This window comes from Malaclemys terrapin, chromosome 19 (assembly GCF_027887155.1).
Source record: "Malaclemys terrapin pileata isolate rMalTer1 chromosome 19, rMalTer1.hap1, whole genome shotgun sequence".
Classification (NCBI taxonomy): domain Eukaryota; kingdom Metazoa; phylum Chordata; order Testudines; family Emydidae; genus Malaclemys; species Malaclemys terrapin.
Window position 1 is genome coordinate 15,813,318 of NC_071523.1, and position 17,816 is coordinate 15,831,133.

The 17,816-nt window shown below is 48.1% G+C and overlaps 1 protein-coding gene across 1 annotated transcript in view; it reads right to left on the minus strand.

Annotated features, from left to right (window-relative positions):
• Positions 1–1,259: 1,259 nt before the first annotated feature.
• MXRA8 (matrix remodeling associated 8) overlaps positions 1,260–17,816 on the minus strand; it is a 36,848-nt gene continuing 20,291 nt past the window's right edge. The window contains exons 6-10 of the mRNA XM_054009261.1: positions 13,501–13,659; positions 12,299–12,329; positions 9,241–9,317; positions 7,019–7,096; positions 1,260–5,340 (exon numbers count right to left, since the gene is read on the minus strand). Of these exons, the coding sequence (XP_053865236.1) occupies positions 5,315–5,340; positions 7,019–7,096; positions 9,241–9,317; positions 12,299–12,329; positions 13,501–13,659 (371 nt within the window). The 3' untranslated portion in view covers positions 1,260–5,314. The remainder of the gene's footprint in view (positions 5,341–7,018; positions 7,097–9,240; positions 9,318–12,298; positions 12,330–13,500; positions 13,660–17,816) is intronic.

The following is a 17,816-nucleotide window of genomic DNA, read 5'->3' on the forward strand; positions in this document are numbered from 1 at the left end:
ACGCCCAACCACTCAGATACTGGGGGAAGAAACACTTTTTGCTTCACTCTGTGTCATTCAGGTGCATCCTACCTGCTGACTGCAACCCAGGCAAGCCCCACATAAAGACTGGGTTATAGCATCACACCTGCCAGGCAGGTTCTCATCTAGCTGGAGCTCCACTGTAATTAGCAAGCTTCTAATTACCAAAATATATATCTATATGCCCATTCCCAGCAACAAGAGCAGCTGTCTGATTTCTGGCAAAATATCTAAGTTGGAGACTAACATAATCCCTGTTGTTTTAGCACCTGTATAAGGATTGCGCAGCTGCATCAAATTACACCATCTCGCAAGCTTCTAGTCAAGTTCAGGCTTCAATTAAGATCTCACCAGCTCATGCTGAGGATAATTTTCTGCCCAGACACTGAAACACAAGAGCTATTCTTTTTTTATCTTTTCCAAATCACTGAGTCCACGTAGGTGCCTTCGTTTTTTTATCTGTACCCACTTTCCTGCCTACAGAAATGACTCCCTACTGTTTATGTCCAATTAAGATCATGACAATGTCATCTTCATTAAACTAATGCTAGGATTTCTCTCTGTCTTTCTCTCTGGTGCCAAATGACTATGCTGCTAAAAAAGGAGAAGAAGTCATTGCAGGTCCGATAGCCTATAGAACTGTTAACAATAACAATCATTCACTTATGAACAATTGCACTTGGGAGGAAAAACGGCCAAAAGGACTCAATCAGTGGGAATGCAAATCCAATAAAACGAACTTTCTGGCAGCTTTCCTATCCAAGCGGAGAACATAAATCACAAGGAAAGGATCATGCTTTCACTGTTCCAAAGTCAAAACCACCAGCACCAGATAATACTGATTTCAAGAATTAAAAATAAAGGCCCTGTTGCTACACAAAGCTCTCTGGAAAATGTTTGCTTCCAAAGAGCCGAGCCAATCTGGGACCAGCTGGCATTTAACGTAACCCCTTTTTAAGGTCACCGATGTAAACTGTTGCCTTGTTTCCAAACAAAAGATTACAGTCTATAAAATCTTAACTACCCTACCAGGCACTTTGCATTTTCTGCCATTACTTGCTTCAGAACAGGGGAAGCAATCAGCAGACAAATATTAAGGGGTTTTATTATTATTATAGTGAAATGTGTTTCTCAGGAGTCAAAGGAAACTAGAAGGGTGCAAAGCTTGACAACAGTCCATAAATCAAAAGGGAAACCTGTCTGCTAAAGATTAAATGCAGCATCTGCTCAGTGCAGTCTTTTTTTTTTGCACTGCTGTAGAGACATGCATGTAAGGTTCTCAAAGTGCTTTACAAATATTAATGAATTGCTCCTCTGTGAGCGAGGAATTATTATCCCCATACACTGATGAGAAAACCGAGCTGCAGAGAGAACAGCCATATTCCTTCAGGCCAAGGGGAAAGACCAACAATATACAAGAGCAAACATGCAAAGGAGCTACAGCTAATGGGCTGCTCAGTGGTGTCAGAGCTGAGAGCTGTCTGCCCTCTCATCACTCGTCTACACCATCAAACACAAGAACCTCCCCCTGCTGACTCCACTTAGTGATTGAACAGTGCTACGAAAACACTAACCAGATTGTCCTGTAGTCTTGCCTGGATCGCTTTACCTCTGGCCTTTGACATGGTAAATCACACACCTGGCACGTGTTCCTGTAGTAGGGCAGCAATGCATGCCCTGTCCGGCTTGATTTTCTCATTGATTAGCAAAAACCAACCTTGCACTAAACCTGTTCAGATCTATACAGGACACTTGATGTGCCAGTCTTTAATGCTGCCATTTCAGTCGGTTTTTCTTTGAGAGGGTGCAGTCCTCCAAGAGACCCTCTTTATAAAATCTCCTCCCCCTGCCCCACCATGGCCTGGGAACTTTTTATTTTTTACTATTAAGCTTCAGTGGTGTGCCTGGCTCTGGACCAGATATGGTCCCTGCCCCAAGGAGCTGGCAGTGGAAACATCACAGTAAGGTCTCTGTCGGGACATGATTCCTTCAAGAACCATCACCTCTCTTACCACGCACGCGGAAAGGAAGGGGTTGCTCTCCTGAGTGCTCCTAGACCCTGCCAGCATGACAACCTCAGATCTTCCCGTGGCAGGCCAGAGATAAAGGAGGAATTTTGTCCCTCCATGTGCAGCACAGTGCAATTGGCCAGGGAATTGCACCTTCTTTTGAAGCACCAGGTAGTGCCTGAGGCAGGTTACCAGACAATGGCCTGATCCATTATGGCAAATCCTTTGTTCCTGTGCTGTCTGGCGAGATGTCCAGCCTGGCCCTTCGTTTGTTTTTTCTTAAAGTGGCCTGGACAGTGAGGGACGTCTAACAACTGCCGGGCACAATTTTCCCTGGCCAAGTTTTTGTGTAATTCTTCTCAGCCAGCTTTGGGCCCAGGCTGAAACTCAAGTCAGCTGCACCACGTGGACTGTGAGAAACGCAGTTTGCTTTGAGTATCTGCATGTGCAGAGATGCAACCACGATACACGGCACAAGCAAAATTCCACCCACAGACGTCACAGGAGTCTGCACAGAGTCACACACAAACACCTCTTCTGAGTTACTGATTCATTTGCTTGCTAGGCGGGCACAATACCACCTCGAGCAATGTAGGGTTACACACACCCCAGGCTCGACTGCTACCCACATTCACACTGGAGATCAAAGCAAAGATGGGGAGCTCTCGAAGCCCTGTGCCTAGTTCAGAAAACATGTTAATTTTTTCCCCTTAAGCTATTTTGCAGCCTAGAAGACAAATGACATATTTAAACTCCTCTGGAGCTTATGAGTAAGTGACCCCATTTCTAGCCTGTGTCTATATAAGCTGCGCTAAGCAATTTGAACTGGCAAGTTCAAGGTCCAACCTTTGACTCACAGACATGAAAGAGAAAGAGAGAGACACACATTAATGCTGATTGCTTGAGACTGTGCCGTCCTGATTGAATAACCAGTGCTTCCCCCTGCACCTGCAGAGATGTGGGCTGGATTTCAATCAAGCCCCGCAAAATGCAAGCCAAGAATGGCTCTCTGCTTTCTGAGGCCGGGCAACTAGTGGAACCTAGGGCCCTGATCCTACCAGCTGTGTCCCGCGGGATCAGGGGTCTGCCTTCACCGAGCAGCTTGCAGGAAACGGGACTAAGTGAGGATAAGGGAAGTTTCTCAAAAATCACAGGATCTCTATATGGGGCCCTTGGATCTCTAGAGGGGTCCAGAATAACTGGAGGTTAAAGAATTACCCTACTATGTTGCACCAGTATTTTTTCACATGTCTGCTGTTTAGCTAATGTTGCCCTAAGAGGCTACATTAAAGTAGCACTCTCCCATAGAAAATTATTCTTCTGTAAGGAGACGCCCACCATCAGCGAGAAATCAGAGCCGACGTGGGTACTCATGATGAACCATTTTCCTTTACACACTCCTTTAGGTACAAAAAGCCTCTCATCCTGGCTTCTAAGTATGTATGAGGGCCCCCCGGCATTGTGACAAGATTGGCTGGGCACCATCCATGATCCCTCTGATGGAGCTTGAAGAACTAAATTCAGCTTTGGTGTAAATGGATGCAACTCGACAGCAGTTGAGTTGCTTACTCCAGGCTCAAATTTGGCCTGAAATGCATTCTTGCTGCAGCCAGGCATCTCCAGAATTCAGCCTCTGCCAGTGAGGAGATAATGGAAACCGAACTACGGCAGAATCCACTCTGTGATTTCCAACGTGCAAAGAGTTGACTCAGAAAGAGATTCAGTTTTAAACCTGAAATACCAGCCCAACAGGCTATTTATTTGCAAAGGGCTTCTCAGCCTACGTCCCCTACTTCCAAACGTGAAGTCAACATCCACAGAACTGATCCTGTTTCCTTTCCCTCCTCAACCTTCCTGCCTAAGAATTAGCACCCTGAAATGGCCCTGTAGCCTGTTTTGAGAGTTTGTTGACATACACACCCTGTAGCCCTTCTGAATCTGTTCCTCCTTCGCTGGGACCTTCCAAGTCTTACGGAAAAACAAAGAATGCTCCCCAGAGCAGCTCTATGATGATAATTTACCAGTAGGAAACAGACGGTGGAGAATTTGAAATGCCAGCCAAATCGTCAACTGGATGATAAAGGTGCTGAAAGAGCACTCAAGGAAGACAAGGCCATTGCGGAGAAGATCAATGAATTGTTTGCATGAGTCTTCATTGCAGAGGATGTGAGGGAGATTCCCACACCTGAGCCATTCTTTTTAGGTGACAGATCTGAGGAACTGTCCCCGATTGAGTTTGATCTCAGTTGCTAACCTAAGGTCTCTGTTCACCCCCAGCATACTGCCTCTCTTTACATCAGTGGGAGTTGTGCTTGGGGCTGGGTTTGGTCCATAGTGAAAAATTCTCCTCCCTGATCCATCCTGCAGCTAAGACACCTATAGGGTGGAGTTAGGTCTGCACTTCACTGGATGAGTAGGACCCACCTGGCAAATGCAGGACATGCAGCAGAGAACCACCCGACGGATCCAAGAATTTTGCCTTGTTCATAGTAAGATTTCTAGTTCTGATCTAACTTACACTGGTTTTCCAACAACATAATGCATTACCTGCTCATGCCAAGGTTGGATTTGGTCTATAAATTTAAAATAATAATAAAAAAATCAGGCAAGGTGGCTGAGAGGAATAAGACAGAGCTAGGTGTCCACAGCATCTGGGATCTAATCCTGGTGCTGCCACTTATCCTCTGCAAAATCACAGGCAAGTTTCTGCACTTATATACCTCAGTTTCCACACCTGGAGGAGGAGGATAATATTTACTCACCCTCCTGGCAGGGCATGAGGATGGATTAGCTAACATTGATACCCCATCTTGACTATGGAAAGTGCTAAGTGTCATGACTGTTCCTCCTGATTTACGTCAGCATACGGGAGATCAAAAACAGACCCTGTCTTATTCGCTGTTAAACACATTGCACGGAAAAGTACCTGACATACGGATGGCTCAGGGTCATGGTGCAGGTGGGGTTTATTTAATGCTGTTAAGTTAAAGCTAAACATCTTCTGGGTCAGCTGAAAAAAAACATTGATGCAAAAGAACAAAAAAAATCCAGAAAAGGGAAGAAAAAATAAACAGGAAAGGGGAAAAAGAAGCCACCAAAAACCATCTCCAGGATCACACAGCCAATCTAAACCTTTTTGTATGCAGCTGCACACACCTTGGCGCCCAACGGGAAGAAAGTCTAAATGAAAGCTCTACGGTAACTGGAAGGATGTTGTAATAAGGAATGCATCTCGTCTATTTTTAATTGCAGCTTCTGGTCCAGCCAGCAGCTTCCAAATGTCTTCATTTACAGTATTCCTTCCTGAAATCTGAAAGCACAGGAGGGGGCGGAGGTTAGTGTTTGCAGACTCATTCAAAATCACGCAAATCAAGCCACTGTGATATATACAGATGGGCAGCAGGGTGCTCACAGCCTGCCCGTCTGGTAAAAATCCTCTTTCTGAGACCCAGCTGAAGCTGGGGTATGGGTGTGCATGTTGTGATGGAAATGCCTCAGCTGAAAGGAGCGTCTTGTATTAAGGCACCTGAGTGCTGCTTAGAACACCTGAGTTAAATTCCCTCCTCCCAGGGCTCAGATCCCCAGATGGGAATAACATCATTTCCCCACTTCACTGCTTGAGCCAGATTTTTCCGCTCATTGGCAATTCAAACAAAAATGTCAGATTGACTCAAAACTGAATTTTTTCTAAATTTCTGGTGACTTGAAAAATAAGAAGAAGAAAAAAGAATCATCTCAGGTCAAACAAAACATTTTGATTTTTTTCAGAATTTATCTCTCTATTAGGGTTTTTTTCAATCAAAGCTCTTCACCAAAATTGACGTGAATTTGCCACATGTTTTGGTGTCGCCGAATCTGCATTTTGCACTGAAAAAAAGTTTCAGTTGAAAAATGTCACCCCATTCTACTCGCAGGAGAATGAGGAGGATAAACGCATGCGTGAGTGTGAGGCACTCAAGAGTGAACAGAACTTTTTCCCTACTCTGTGACAGTGACTCACAGCCTCATCCAGACCTAGGCGGGAGGGGGAGGATTTGGGAGCTTTCCATCCACCTCTTTTTCCGGGGGGTACCTTCTCTCGTATAATTTCATCTCCATGCTTCATGACAGCCACCCGCATGATCTGGTTCAAACAGAAGCAGAGCCAGGTTCCCTTTGGGAAAACTCTCCCCGTCTTTATACAGGGAATATTCCATTGTTCCAAATTACGCATAATCATTTTACTAGAGAGCGCAAAATGTCTCCTTCATTTGCTAGCAACTCCCCATGGACTCTGCTTCTTTCAGTGACCTGGTATGGTCCTTTCACAGATGGGATCCAGACTGGTCCCAAGCTATTTAAATGAGATGCTCTGCAGAATCTAGGCAGTAGCATGGCAACACTTGCAGCTCCAGGGTAACTGACGTGATCACGGTGCTAATAAAGTTATAAAGCGAATTACAGGAGGCCCGGGCCTGATTCCCTTCTCACTGGCACCGGTTTTACACCAGTGTAACTTTGTTGATTTCAGTGGTGTTGCAGGAGAGGAGATTCTGACTCCTGGGGGGTTTGTTTGCTTGCTTTGAATCAAGTGGATGATGTCCATAACTAAATTAGTCCATGGTATTTTCTTCCAGAGAGGGGTCATTCCTAACCTCCATGGGAGCACATTTCTGCTAGGAGGAGCTGGGGAAAGTACTATTTAAAAGACTGGAATAAACTATTCTAGCTCTGTGACATACTGGAGTGGGAAGAAAATTCTCCTCATCTGCTGCCAAGAGCTTTTAAGGCTCCTAATCACCACTTGTCACTTGTGGCTGCATGATGAGAGAACATGAGCAGAACCAACTCCTCATTCCAGCGGCCACGTGTCGGGCTGTTTGGACATTCCCCCTTCATCTGTGGCTTGGGCTGCTGCAATCTTAGCACCATGCTCCCCGCCTCCCCCTAGCCCCCACAATAAAGAGCATCCAACCCAGCATTTAGTAGGTGGAGTGGGTCATCGGTACCTTTGTCTAAATCGATGATCTTTGCTGGGAAGCTCTTGGCCTGCTCGGCCCGCTCCTTCAGGATGTTGTTTTTGAAATCTGCGTGAGGAAAGAACGCAATTCAGAGGCCAGCCTCCAACAGACTGTTAAAAGAAAGCTATGCTTTTCCGATTAGAGGGATGTGAGATTGTTCCTGACGGGCACTAGGTGCATCTCCAGATCGGTCATATTTGCAGAACTACTCAGATACTGGCAGGGAGGAAACATGTTTCCCCAGCTTAATCACTTCACTGGCACGGATCAAGTCTGAATACTTCAGCGTGCTGCCTTCAGTAACAGCCATGGATTGCTTAGGTCTGTAGCGAGATGCTCTGGATTAGCTGGGTGAAGGGCACCCAGGGGCCTTTCCTGATGTCGTTATTTAAAGAATTTTGCTCCTAGGAAAACTCTCAGAAGCTGCTGGCCCTCGGCAGGATTTTATCAGAGTTGTAGGAAGCCACCTGGTGCAGCCTGCCCCACCCCCCTGCACAGAATTATATCCCATCCTCTGCCCCCGGGGAATGCCTCTATTCTCTGTTGCTGCATTTCACATGCCTTCTATTTTTCTGGGGCCCATCTTGGGATCTCTAGCTCAGCCTCTGACTCTGTACCCCATGATTCTCCAAGCAGTCCCTCCCTCCAGAGGATAGACTATGGGTAGGCCTTTATTTGGACTGCATAGAACAAAACAGAGAAAGGGCCAAATTCTTCCCTGAGGTACCAGTGAGTCCACTGACATACCCTGAGACACGCTGGGGGTGAGTTTGGCCCCCTATGCTCAGCTTGGTACACCAAAGAGGAACAGGATGACTTTAAATGCAATCTTCCCCAAGCTTGAACAATGAGAAGGACCTCGTCTGGGAGGAGGACCTGATTAACCACCCAAACCAGGAACTCCAGGCTTCCATTTCAAGCTCCTGTAAAAAGAAGGAGGATCTATCTCCAGCTTTGTTACGGGATCCCCCGGGTATGCCCACACGTCCATGCAGTGACCCTTATGTAAGCCATCACTGAGCCTGGCTTGCATCCCTTTACTTCAGCATAGAGTCATAGACTTTAAGGTCAGAAGGGACCACTATGATTGTCTAGTCTGACCTCCTGCACAACTCAGGCCACAGAATCTCACCCACCCACTCCCGCAACAAACCCCTAACCTACGTCTGAGCCATTGAAGTCCTCAAATCATGGTTTAGAGACTTCAAGGTGCAGAGAATCCTCCAGCTAGTGACCCGGGCCCCACGCTGCAGGGCTCTGACCATGAGATCCAACACTGGTTTTAGTCTTCTATACTCTAGGGACCCAAGAATCAGCCACTCCCAACTTCACCTCCTAGGATATTCCTCGGGGTCCTTTTGCCCCTGTTTCTCCTGAACCTCCAAAGAAGAAGCCCATGTCTCAGCATGATGGTTTGCAGCATCCAGGGAGGACCTGATTGCAATGGACTGAATAAAATTTGCTACAGTGGAAGATGGGAGGCAGGGAATGGGGCTGGCTCATGACCTTCCTCTTTCTCCAACTCAGTCAACTGCTGTTCATACCCTCTTCTGGAAGGGGAGCAAGGTCAAGTGGTTAGAGCAGGGACCTCAGAGGCTGGATTTTGGGATTCTATTTCTATCTCTCCCAATGACTCACTGCGCAGCATTGGACACGTTATTTAGTTGGTCTGTGCCTCAATTTGCCCATCTGTAACATGGGGTTAATGACCAAGTGCTTCGAGACTCTTTGATGGTAGACCCTAGAGAAGTGGCTTCGTGATTATCATCCTTATAACACCCCTTCACAGAATGTTGTGCAAATTTTTGTCCTGTTTTTGCGTCACATGGCTTCGCATTCCTGTCCATTTTGCTATGAGCTGCAGGGTTCAAAGAAGCCCGAAAGTTCAAAGGGAAAGTAAAGAGTTTTGCCCGTTTTCCCCCAAACCCATAAATCAGCCCCGAGGTCATCCCAAAACTCCCAGTCACCCAAAACTCAAGCCCCCAGGTTCAGTCCAACATTTTTGGCAAACTTGGCCCAAGTTTTAGGTTTGTGGGCTGAGATTTCCAAAGCTGCGTACAGATTGTGGATGGACAACTCTCACAGAAATGAATGAGAAATCGGACAACCAACCAAATCCTTTAGATGGCTTGGGAAATCTCAGTCGTAATTCGTTTTGATCCAAGGGTTGAGAACTGCTGCAGGAAACATCCTGCTGATTCAACACATACCCAGCCTTATGTCTTCGCTTTTGTACTGGGTCAGGTCGGTTGTGTCAACTGAAAACTCTTTGAGATTCATGTCCTTCCTGACAAAGGGAACGAGAAAAAAAAAATCACAATTTGCCAGATATTTTCTACACTTGGTTCCTTTAACTCTCTTCATTTTTGCAGGTTGTTCCCCATTTCTCTCACATCTTTCCCATCACCTCTGTTCCCAACATTCCAGCCAATTCCTGATCTTCAGAGGGGGTAATTTCAGAGCAGTGTATTGGGGGATTGGTGCTGTACCATGCACATTAAAGCTAAGGGGAGCGCTGTGATTAAATCATCACCCACTGCTTTGAAGATTTATCCTTTAACAATAAAGACCAAAATCACTAAGTTTTAACTGTTCTCTTTCATCACACTTTCCTTTAGGTGTAACCCAGATGGAAAAGCCCAAGGAGATTTCATAGGCAATGGTAACCTTTTCTATAGGTGTGACGCTCTGTACCTCGGGGGGACACCCTACACCCCCATGTTCATCTTTATAAAATGATTGTGTGGGATCCAATGCAAAGTTTGTCATGTTGGGTGTCTTTGGAAGGCTCGTGAGGCCCTGAGCATGGTTGTTATAGTGATGTTTTAGTAATTGTTACAGTGATGTTATAGTAAGGTTACAGGTTATAATTTCATGTATATAGTTATGAGGCTGAAAACATATCCTCATGGCTTAAAGCAAGCCCAGGCAAAAACTCTCCAAGAACAGAGAGTCAGTTCACACCTCATCAGGGCATGGATGGGACAAACCCAGCCCAGCCTCACAGGAACAATGGACACTGGCTCATGCAGCAACAAAAGAATCTGTTAGACCCTCGAGGGAGTCACCCCCTTCCTTCGGGCAGTATGGGACTGCGATGAGGTAATGCTCACCTGACTCTGAAGGCGGAGGGGGGGGGAGAACGGAGGGAAGAAAGGACATGATAAAAGAAGCATCTAAGTTTGTAAGGACTTTTAAAGTGTTAAGATCAGCTTAGAATGCGTTTTGCTTTTAGTTCATTTGACCAAATCCAACTTGTTGTGATTTGACTTATAATTACTTACAATCTATCTTTATAGTTAATAAATCTGTTTGTTTATTCTACCTGAAGCAGTGTGTTCGGTTTGAAGCGTGACAGAGACTCCCCTTGGGAGAACAAGCCTGGTGCATATCAATTTCTTTGTTAAATTGATGAACTCCTATAAGCTTGCAGCGTCCAGCGGGTGTAACTGGACACTGCAAGACGGAGGTTCCTAGGGTTGTGTCTGGGACGGGAGATATTGGCTAGTGTCATTCGCCTGCAAGTAGCTGGGAGCAGCTGACATGCCAGAGGCTGTGCGTGAACAGCCCAGGAGTGGGGGTTCTCACAGCAGCGCAGGGTAAGGCTGGCTCCCAGAGTCAACGATTGGAGTGGCCTAGCAGATCACTAGTCTGGATAACACCAGAGGGGAACGTCACAATAGATTTTTGGGTGACCATTCCAGAGAATTTAATCGAAAACGTTGTACATCTTTAGGATGGTAGGAAAACCCTGCACAAGGAGCTCATTCGCTATTAAATACTAGAGGTTGTAGGGTATCTTCTGTAGAACCCTACCAAATGTCTACAGAACCTTATTGGTTGCACTGGAGGCAGTGTGATCTAGGAGATAGAGCACAGCATTGCGAGTCAGGAGACCTGGGCACTAATCCTGGCTCTGCCAGGGTATGTCTACACTGCATTGTAAACCCAGGTTTGTGGAACCTGGGCTTGTGGACTTGGTGTTTCCAAGCCCATGCTTGTGCGTCCACACTGCATTGTAAACCTGGGCTTACAATCACCAGACTCAGGTCTCACAGCTGTGCTAACGCTTCCATACTGCACAATGCTGACCGTCTGACTCGGGTCTGAGGTTTGAGCTGAGTCCACACTACAGAATGACAGGGCTTGGACCCAAGACACAGGGCTCTGACTCACACCCCTAGCAGGGTCCTAGGACCTGGGTCCTGTGTGCTTGCTGGCCCGAGGCAGACTGGTTTATGTCTGGACAGAAAGGGGGCTTGAGTTCAAACCTGAGACAGAGCCCAAGCTTAGTGTGAAGTGTAGACGTATCTCCACTGACCTGCTCTGTGACCTTCTGCGAGTCACTTGGCCTTGTTGTGCCTCGTTTTTCCTCCCACCCTTTCTCTGTCTTGTCTATGCAGACTGTAAGATCTCTGGGTCAGGGATGGTTTCTTACTATATGTAAGTACAGTACCTAGCACAATGGGGCTATGATCTCAGTCAGGACCTTGAGGTGTTGCCGTAATACAGGTAATAAAATCCCTGATACATTCTATCAGACTTTTCTCATAAAGGAAGTGAACACACGACAAAATGGTCTCACAAAAGGGAATCACGTCTCCCCCTGAAGTCAGGGGAACGTCACCACCTCTCTCGCTCTCTCTGGCCAAGGGAAGAGGCACCATCCTCTCCTACAGCATGTCAGCCAAAGGTCTCTTCCTTCCAGAGAAATAAACGGAGAAGCACAAGTCCCAGAAATGGGACCAAGATGCAAAGGAAGTTGAAGGGGGCTTAGGCACAGGCGTGTGTCCAGGACAACCGCAGCAGTGTTTGCCCCAAACCTCTGCACTTTGTGCCTTTAACATGAACTCCTGGGGGTATCTTTAATGAAGCGCCGTTGATTTTGAGGCTCAGTTCCTAGCGTGTAAGCAGAGGAAATCCTGCTACTGAGCCAGCCCTCCAACGACCGCTTGCCCATTTTGGTAGGGTTCAAGCTGCTCACCAGGGATGGGGATCCCAATTTTTGTGTACAGCACCAAGCACATAGCAATGGCCATAATTAGGGAGTGAGCTGCAGGAGAATCGCGGGAAGGCAGTGAATAAAGCCTGTCAATCAACATGCTTGTTGCATGACTATGCACTTCACAGAGACACCCTCGGCCGGTGGACAGCCCTGGTGGCATTACAGCACGTGACAGCACTAAGAATCTGGGCCCATATTCTTCAAGATGGAGCCTTTCGCTTTGTTCAGTGCTCATTTACTACGGATCGGGGATTCCTACTTACTCTTCGTATTTCTTCACGTTGTACTCATAGCCTAGATGGGGAAAGAGACACGCAGTGAGCAGGAGCAATGACGTCATTCTACCCAACATTTGGACTGGGGCTGAGAGGACGGCTCACCGTGGGCCTGGCTTTCACAGCCCAACCACGTGCCCGCCCGTGTGCATCCCAGCTCCATTGCCCCAGGACGCCATCCCAGCTACCCCTTCTCCCAACCCACTGACCAGTCATGTTTTGTTCCTAAATCTTCACCTGTTCCACCCTTCCCAGACCAGCAGATGACTGGCAACCAAAAGCTTTGGTCTTCTTTATTTGTCACGTCTTCCTCTGGTATTTCAGCCATGGACTTTTCGGGGGTCACTCCCTGCCCCATGCCGCTGCACTCACTAGGTCCATGGTACATCCGCCCAGGTAAGACAGGACAGCCATTGAGAACTGTGTCTATCGTGGGCCACAGGTACCAGGCTACAGCCATTAGGTCTGTGACCTTTCCAAAAGGTGGGTATCAGGTTAGATTTCTTCACCCTGCCTAGGATGGAACTATGATCTCAGGGGTCCTCTTCTCCTTAGGACAACCTTGGACCAGATTCTGTTCTCATTTGACACTGAGGTGAACCCAGTGTAACTCCATTAAAGTGAGTGGAGTGGCTCTGGATTTACAGCAGTGACACTGAGATCAGAATCTGGTCCCCTGGTGTTTGGGTCCCTACCCCACACAAAGACTGGCAATCCAAGAGCACCACTGAGGAGGCCGACACTGCCCCCTACCCCTGCTCGCCATAGTGTACGTGGCTATTTCTGTTAGAGTCATGTCTGTAGGCACGTATCTCCTTCTGCAGGGGGAGAGTCACCCACGGCATAGGGTCCACACAAGGCCGAAGACACCAACTACACCTCACTTCGCCCCTAGGTGGTGCATTGGGTTTTACACAGTTTGGGCAGAGGCAACATGTAACTGTTGATTGTGTGTGTGTGTGGGGGGGGCAGTTTAAAGGTTCGGAGGGGGGCGTGTGACCGCCCCATGCTCTGATGACTATCACACCCATCTCACTGAATGGTCTCTCTTCAGGCCCATTCCTGCAAACCCACCACGAGCCCCATTGCCTTCAGCACGATGTTCAGCAGCAAGTGCTGGCTCCTTAAGCCGGGTAACAGCCCTGGAGACTTTCCCATTGGTGCCCTTTCCCTGCCGGCCAGGCGCTTACCTCTCCTCCGGTGTTTGCGGGTAACGAGCACCACAATGATGAGGAGGATGAGGAAGAGGAGCAGGGTTGCCAGGATGTAGCCCAGCTGCTGGAAGAAATGCACCCGGCTCTCGGGGATGATGACGTTGATCACGTTATGGCCCCTGCCTAGGTTTGGATCTGGCGTTGGCGAGAGAAAGCAAAGCAGAATAAAATGGTAGCGCCCACGTGTCCGGAGCAAAGCAGAACACGGACAGGGTGGTGCCCGGTTCAAAGGTAAATCCTTTTTGGTAACGGCTTTGGAACCTAAACGTGCCCCAGCGTGGGGAAGGAGAGACGTTATTCTTCACACCCTCTTTTAAATGCTGTTGTGCATCGGGGCACAGAACGGCGGCCATTTCCACCCCAGAAATGGCTGCATTTCAGTGAGGAATGAGTGAGCCCCATAGATACAGGCTGTAACGTCCAGTGGGCGCCTTTTTGATGAAAGGGGTCCCGTTAGAGAGAGGCCTGAAGCTAGCCCCACCTCCGAACAGCCTCTCGTCACGTTGGAACTGGCTCCAGCGCTGGCTCGCCTTATTTCCATGAAGGGACGAACTAAAACCCCAAAGCAAACGCACTGCCCCTGTTGGGCCAACAGATTTACCTTCCCTGGGAGCAAGTTTATGGAGTGTCACAATAACCGCATATGCTGACGGAAAAGGTGCAAAAAGGGGATCAGGGAGAAAGGCCTCCTGCTATAATTTAAGGGCTGTGTAAAGCTCATGCCTGGTAAACGAGAGACGTGTGAGACTAGAACTCAGTGACCCAAAACCAGGGTGCTGGAAATTACATCTAATTGGTGAACAACATAATAAGGGGCGGGGCCACTCCACCATCACTCCCTTTTGGGGCTCTTAACAAGAAGAGACCTTTGGGGGGAAATAAGCAGAGACGGATGGGCAGAGGGGGCTACTGCAACATGGGTTGATTGAAAGAAGGGGACGGAGCAAGCTTCACCACCATGGCTGCTACCCCCGTCCACATCTCCCCCCACACCCCTTCTGTGTAATAAGAGTCTGGCTTAGCTGGCCACATTTTGCAACACTGCTGTCAGCCTGTGACCAGAGAGGCCGATAAAAGCAATTACGGTTCGCCAGGTCTCGGAGTGGTTGGTAAGACCATGCACGCACGGTGCCTGTTTTTTCCCAGCAGTGAGACTGCAAGTGAAAGTCAACAGAGGTGCTTTTTCTGTCTGTCTGATTCTTCTCCTTTCCTCCTAGTACGAGTTTGGCTTGTTTTGTCTTCAAGAAGCCGGATCGGACTATAACAGCAACAACCGCTCCAAACCCCTCAACTAACTTCTTCTCTTTCTCCCACAAGGACAGTTATCACCATCTCTGTCACCATCTCCGACTGTCAGACACGGGCGGTCCCTTTCTAAGAGCTCCCTTCAGCTACCGGAAAAGGGAACAAGGAACGTTCCTTTTCCCTATTCAATACGGTACATTTCAAATGCATTAACCGTCTTTCCTTCTTCTCTGGGTCTTTAATGAAAGGTTTCCATGGACAATTAGTGGTGATTGCCATGCTGCTAAGCAGGCTGAGGTCTCTGGATATCAAACCCTGACCCTGTTTCATGTTGGACAGTGGTCATAGGCTCACATTAACACCTTGGGCCCCTTGATTCCATCTAAATTAACACCACACACCCCTCTGGACGTGGCGATTATTATTTCTCTCTTCGTCTGAGCTTGGAGGCTCCCAGTTGAGATCAGGACCCACGGGGCTGAGGACTGTGCACACCCATGGTAAGAGACAGCCCCTGCCTTTAGGAACGTATGATCCTAAGGATTATTAATCCCAATTAATAGAGCGGGAACTGAGTCACAGTGAGATTCAGTGATGCGAGCAAAGTCAGGCAGGGCCTAGAGAGCAGAACCAGGAAGTGAACCCTGCTCCCCCGAGAGTCTGGCCAACTCTCTAATCACTAGAGCATCCGCCCTCTCTGCTGCACAAGGCATTAATAATCGTTCTTTAACATGTGCTCATGTTTAACGTTCCCAAGCCTTTCCAGGGAAGCAAACATGCTGTTAGTGACTCTTACCGATTATCACTGCACTGCTCCTGTCTAGCAAAGAGGGCGAGTCCAGGGAGCAGCAAGGAGAGCCCCAGGTGCCTCTGCATGAGAGCCGAGCGAGCTTTTCTGGTCGCTTTAGACATGCACTGCACTGCTCCGGCTCCAGACGGCTAACGGGTGAAGCAGCCCGTCCCTGCCAAGTGGTATAATTTATGGAGTGGAAGGAATGTGCAATGCCGAAGAATGAATTTTCTTTTAAATAAAACAAAATAAATAACTAAGAACACAGCGCAAAAGCCAGAAATCCATTCCATTTCTGGGCGCAGCAGCTTGTCGATTCCAGTTGCTCGTCTTCCAAGCAGGGAAGGGAAATAGAGTTTGTACATGGAACGTTTTTCTAGAGCCTGAATAATTGGGTCAATGCTCTCTCCCTCCCTCCCCCCGAAAAAAGAGAAGGAAATATTTGTTTGCAAGAGTCGGGGGGTTAGATAAATCCTGCTGAAGGATAGATAGCAAAGCCCTGAGACATACCATGCTGTGGGGGACTTCCCTTTGAAGCAGAGTTCAAAGCAATGCCGTCTCCTGGAGATTGGGAATGTTCACATAGCACCAGACAAACGCCAACTGGGAATTCCAACCTGAAAGCTGCTTCAGAGTTAAATTCCTATGTTAGTGAGAGAGAGTAAGGGGGAACATCCAAAGAGCCATCGTACCCTGCAGTATATTTAGGCAGAATTCCCTAATGGCTAAAGCAGGGACCAGGAATCCTGGGTTCTATTTCTGGCTCTGCACTCTCATACTCAAACTTCCTAAGTGTTCTGGTTCCTTAGTTTTCCCAGTGTCTATATAGTAATTAAAAAGGCTCAAATTCTGCTCACTGTTATACCAGAGTCAATCCATTACTTTGGATTTACACCAGTCTAAAGGAGAGCAGAATGTAGCTCCCTCTTTTCTTTGTAAGTGTATTTTGGTGCTCATGAGAGTGGGGGGCTAATAACAGAGACAAATGGCAGGCACTGAGCAGCAGACTTTTCCCCCGCCATCCCCGGCCCACCATGCACAATATTGCCAAGAAAGAACTTCCATCTTTCTGCCAACACTCCTGTCCTAAGCAAAGGCTATGCTATGCCAAACTGGAGGGTGTTTTTGCAGTGTGGACCAAATGACCATCGAGACTAGAATGAGACCACCGGGGCCTGTCTCAGCTGGGACACGATTGCCCCCGGTTTGAACCCAGCTCTCCGTTTGTGTCAGCCAGATCTCCCCAGAGCCTTTTTAGTCATTCCCCGGTAAGTGACGTGACACCTCCGGAGTATCGGTTAAGGGCAGCGATGATCGGCTGTCAGAGGAATGTCGCTGCTGAGCGAAGCCAGCGAGTTCATTATGACTCCAACAGCTGGTTTTGCTTTTCGGGCCATTTGAGAATGTTATAAACTATTCCGTTCCATCAGTACAGAAACGCAAACGCAGCCAGGGTCCAGAAACTCCACATTCCCTACGATCAACGAAGCGCTGAGCACCCTGAGCCAAAGGTCCAGGACCCCAGTTACAGAAGGGCTAATGGGCCAGAGCAAATAGCCCATTAAACCAATCAGCCAAATTTAATTAAACACTTGAGTGACCCAGGACCCCTGGGCACTAGGAGATGCTAAACTGGGGATCCAAATGAAGAATTGAGGGAGCTGCTCAAGAACAGGTAGGAACCAGGAAACCCTCCAGCTGTCTCTGGGTTGGGTCCTGCTCCGGGAGGAGCAGGAAGTGGGACTAGAGATACATCCCCAGTGCATGTACTGTGAAAGTGACTCCTGCCAGGCAGGCCAGGATTCCGCAGGGCAGGCCCAGGCCGAGCACTTTGCTGCTGCTCCCAGCAAGAGTGAAATGCCAGTGCCCCCCGCTGATCACAGCATGTGTGATTGGACGGCTGGACACACCCCGGCCAGAAAAGCATGGCCCCCTGCGGGACATGGTGCCTGGGCTGGTATGTCCGTTGGTCCTGTCCCTTCATGCTCTGCTGGTTGTACTGGGGAAGAAGCTATCTATATCCTTTTCCTGTCCTTGTAGACCTGCATAGCGCAGGGCTGGATTCAGCCCTCGCTGTGAAGTCTTTTTGCCACGAGAGTTTGACAGCTATAATACTGGAACACACAGGAGTGGTCCACCTGGGAAGCCATTTGTTACCAACTTGGTAAGAGCAGCAGGGCATTCTGGGAAGGGGAGGTACAGCAGGGTGCAGAGTTCTGAAAGCCTGATGGCATCTTTGCTAAGCTTTGTGGAAGAA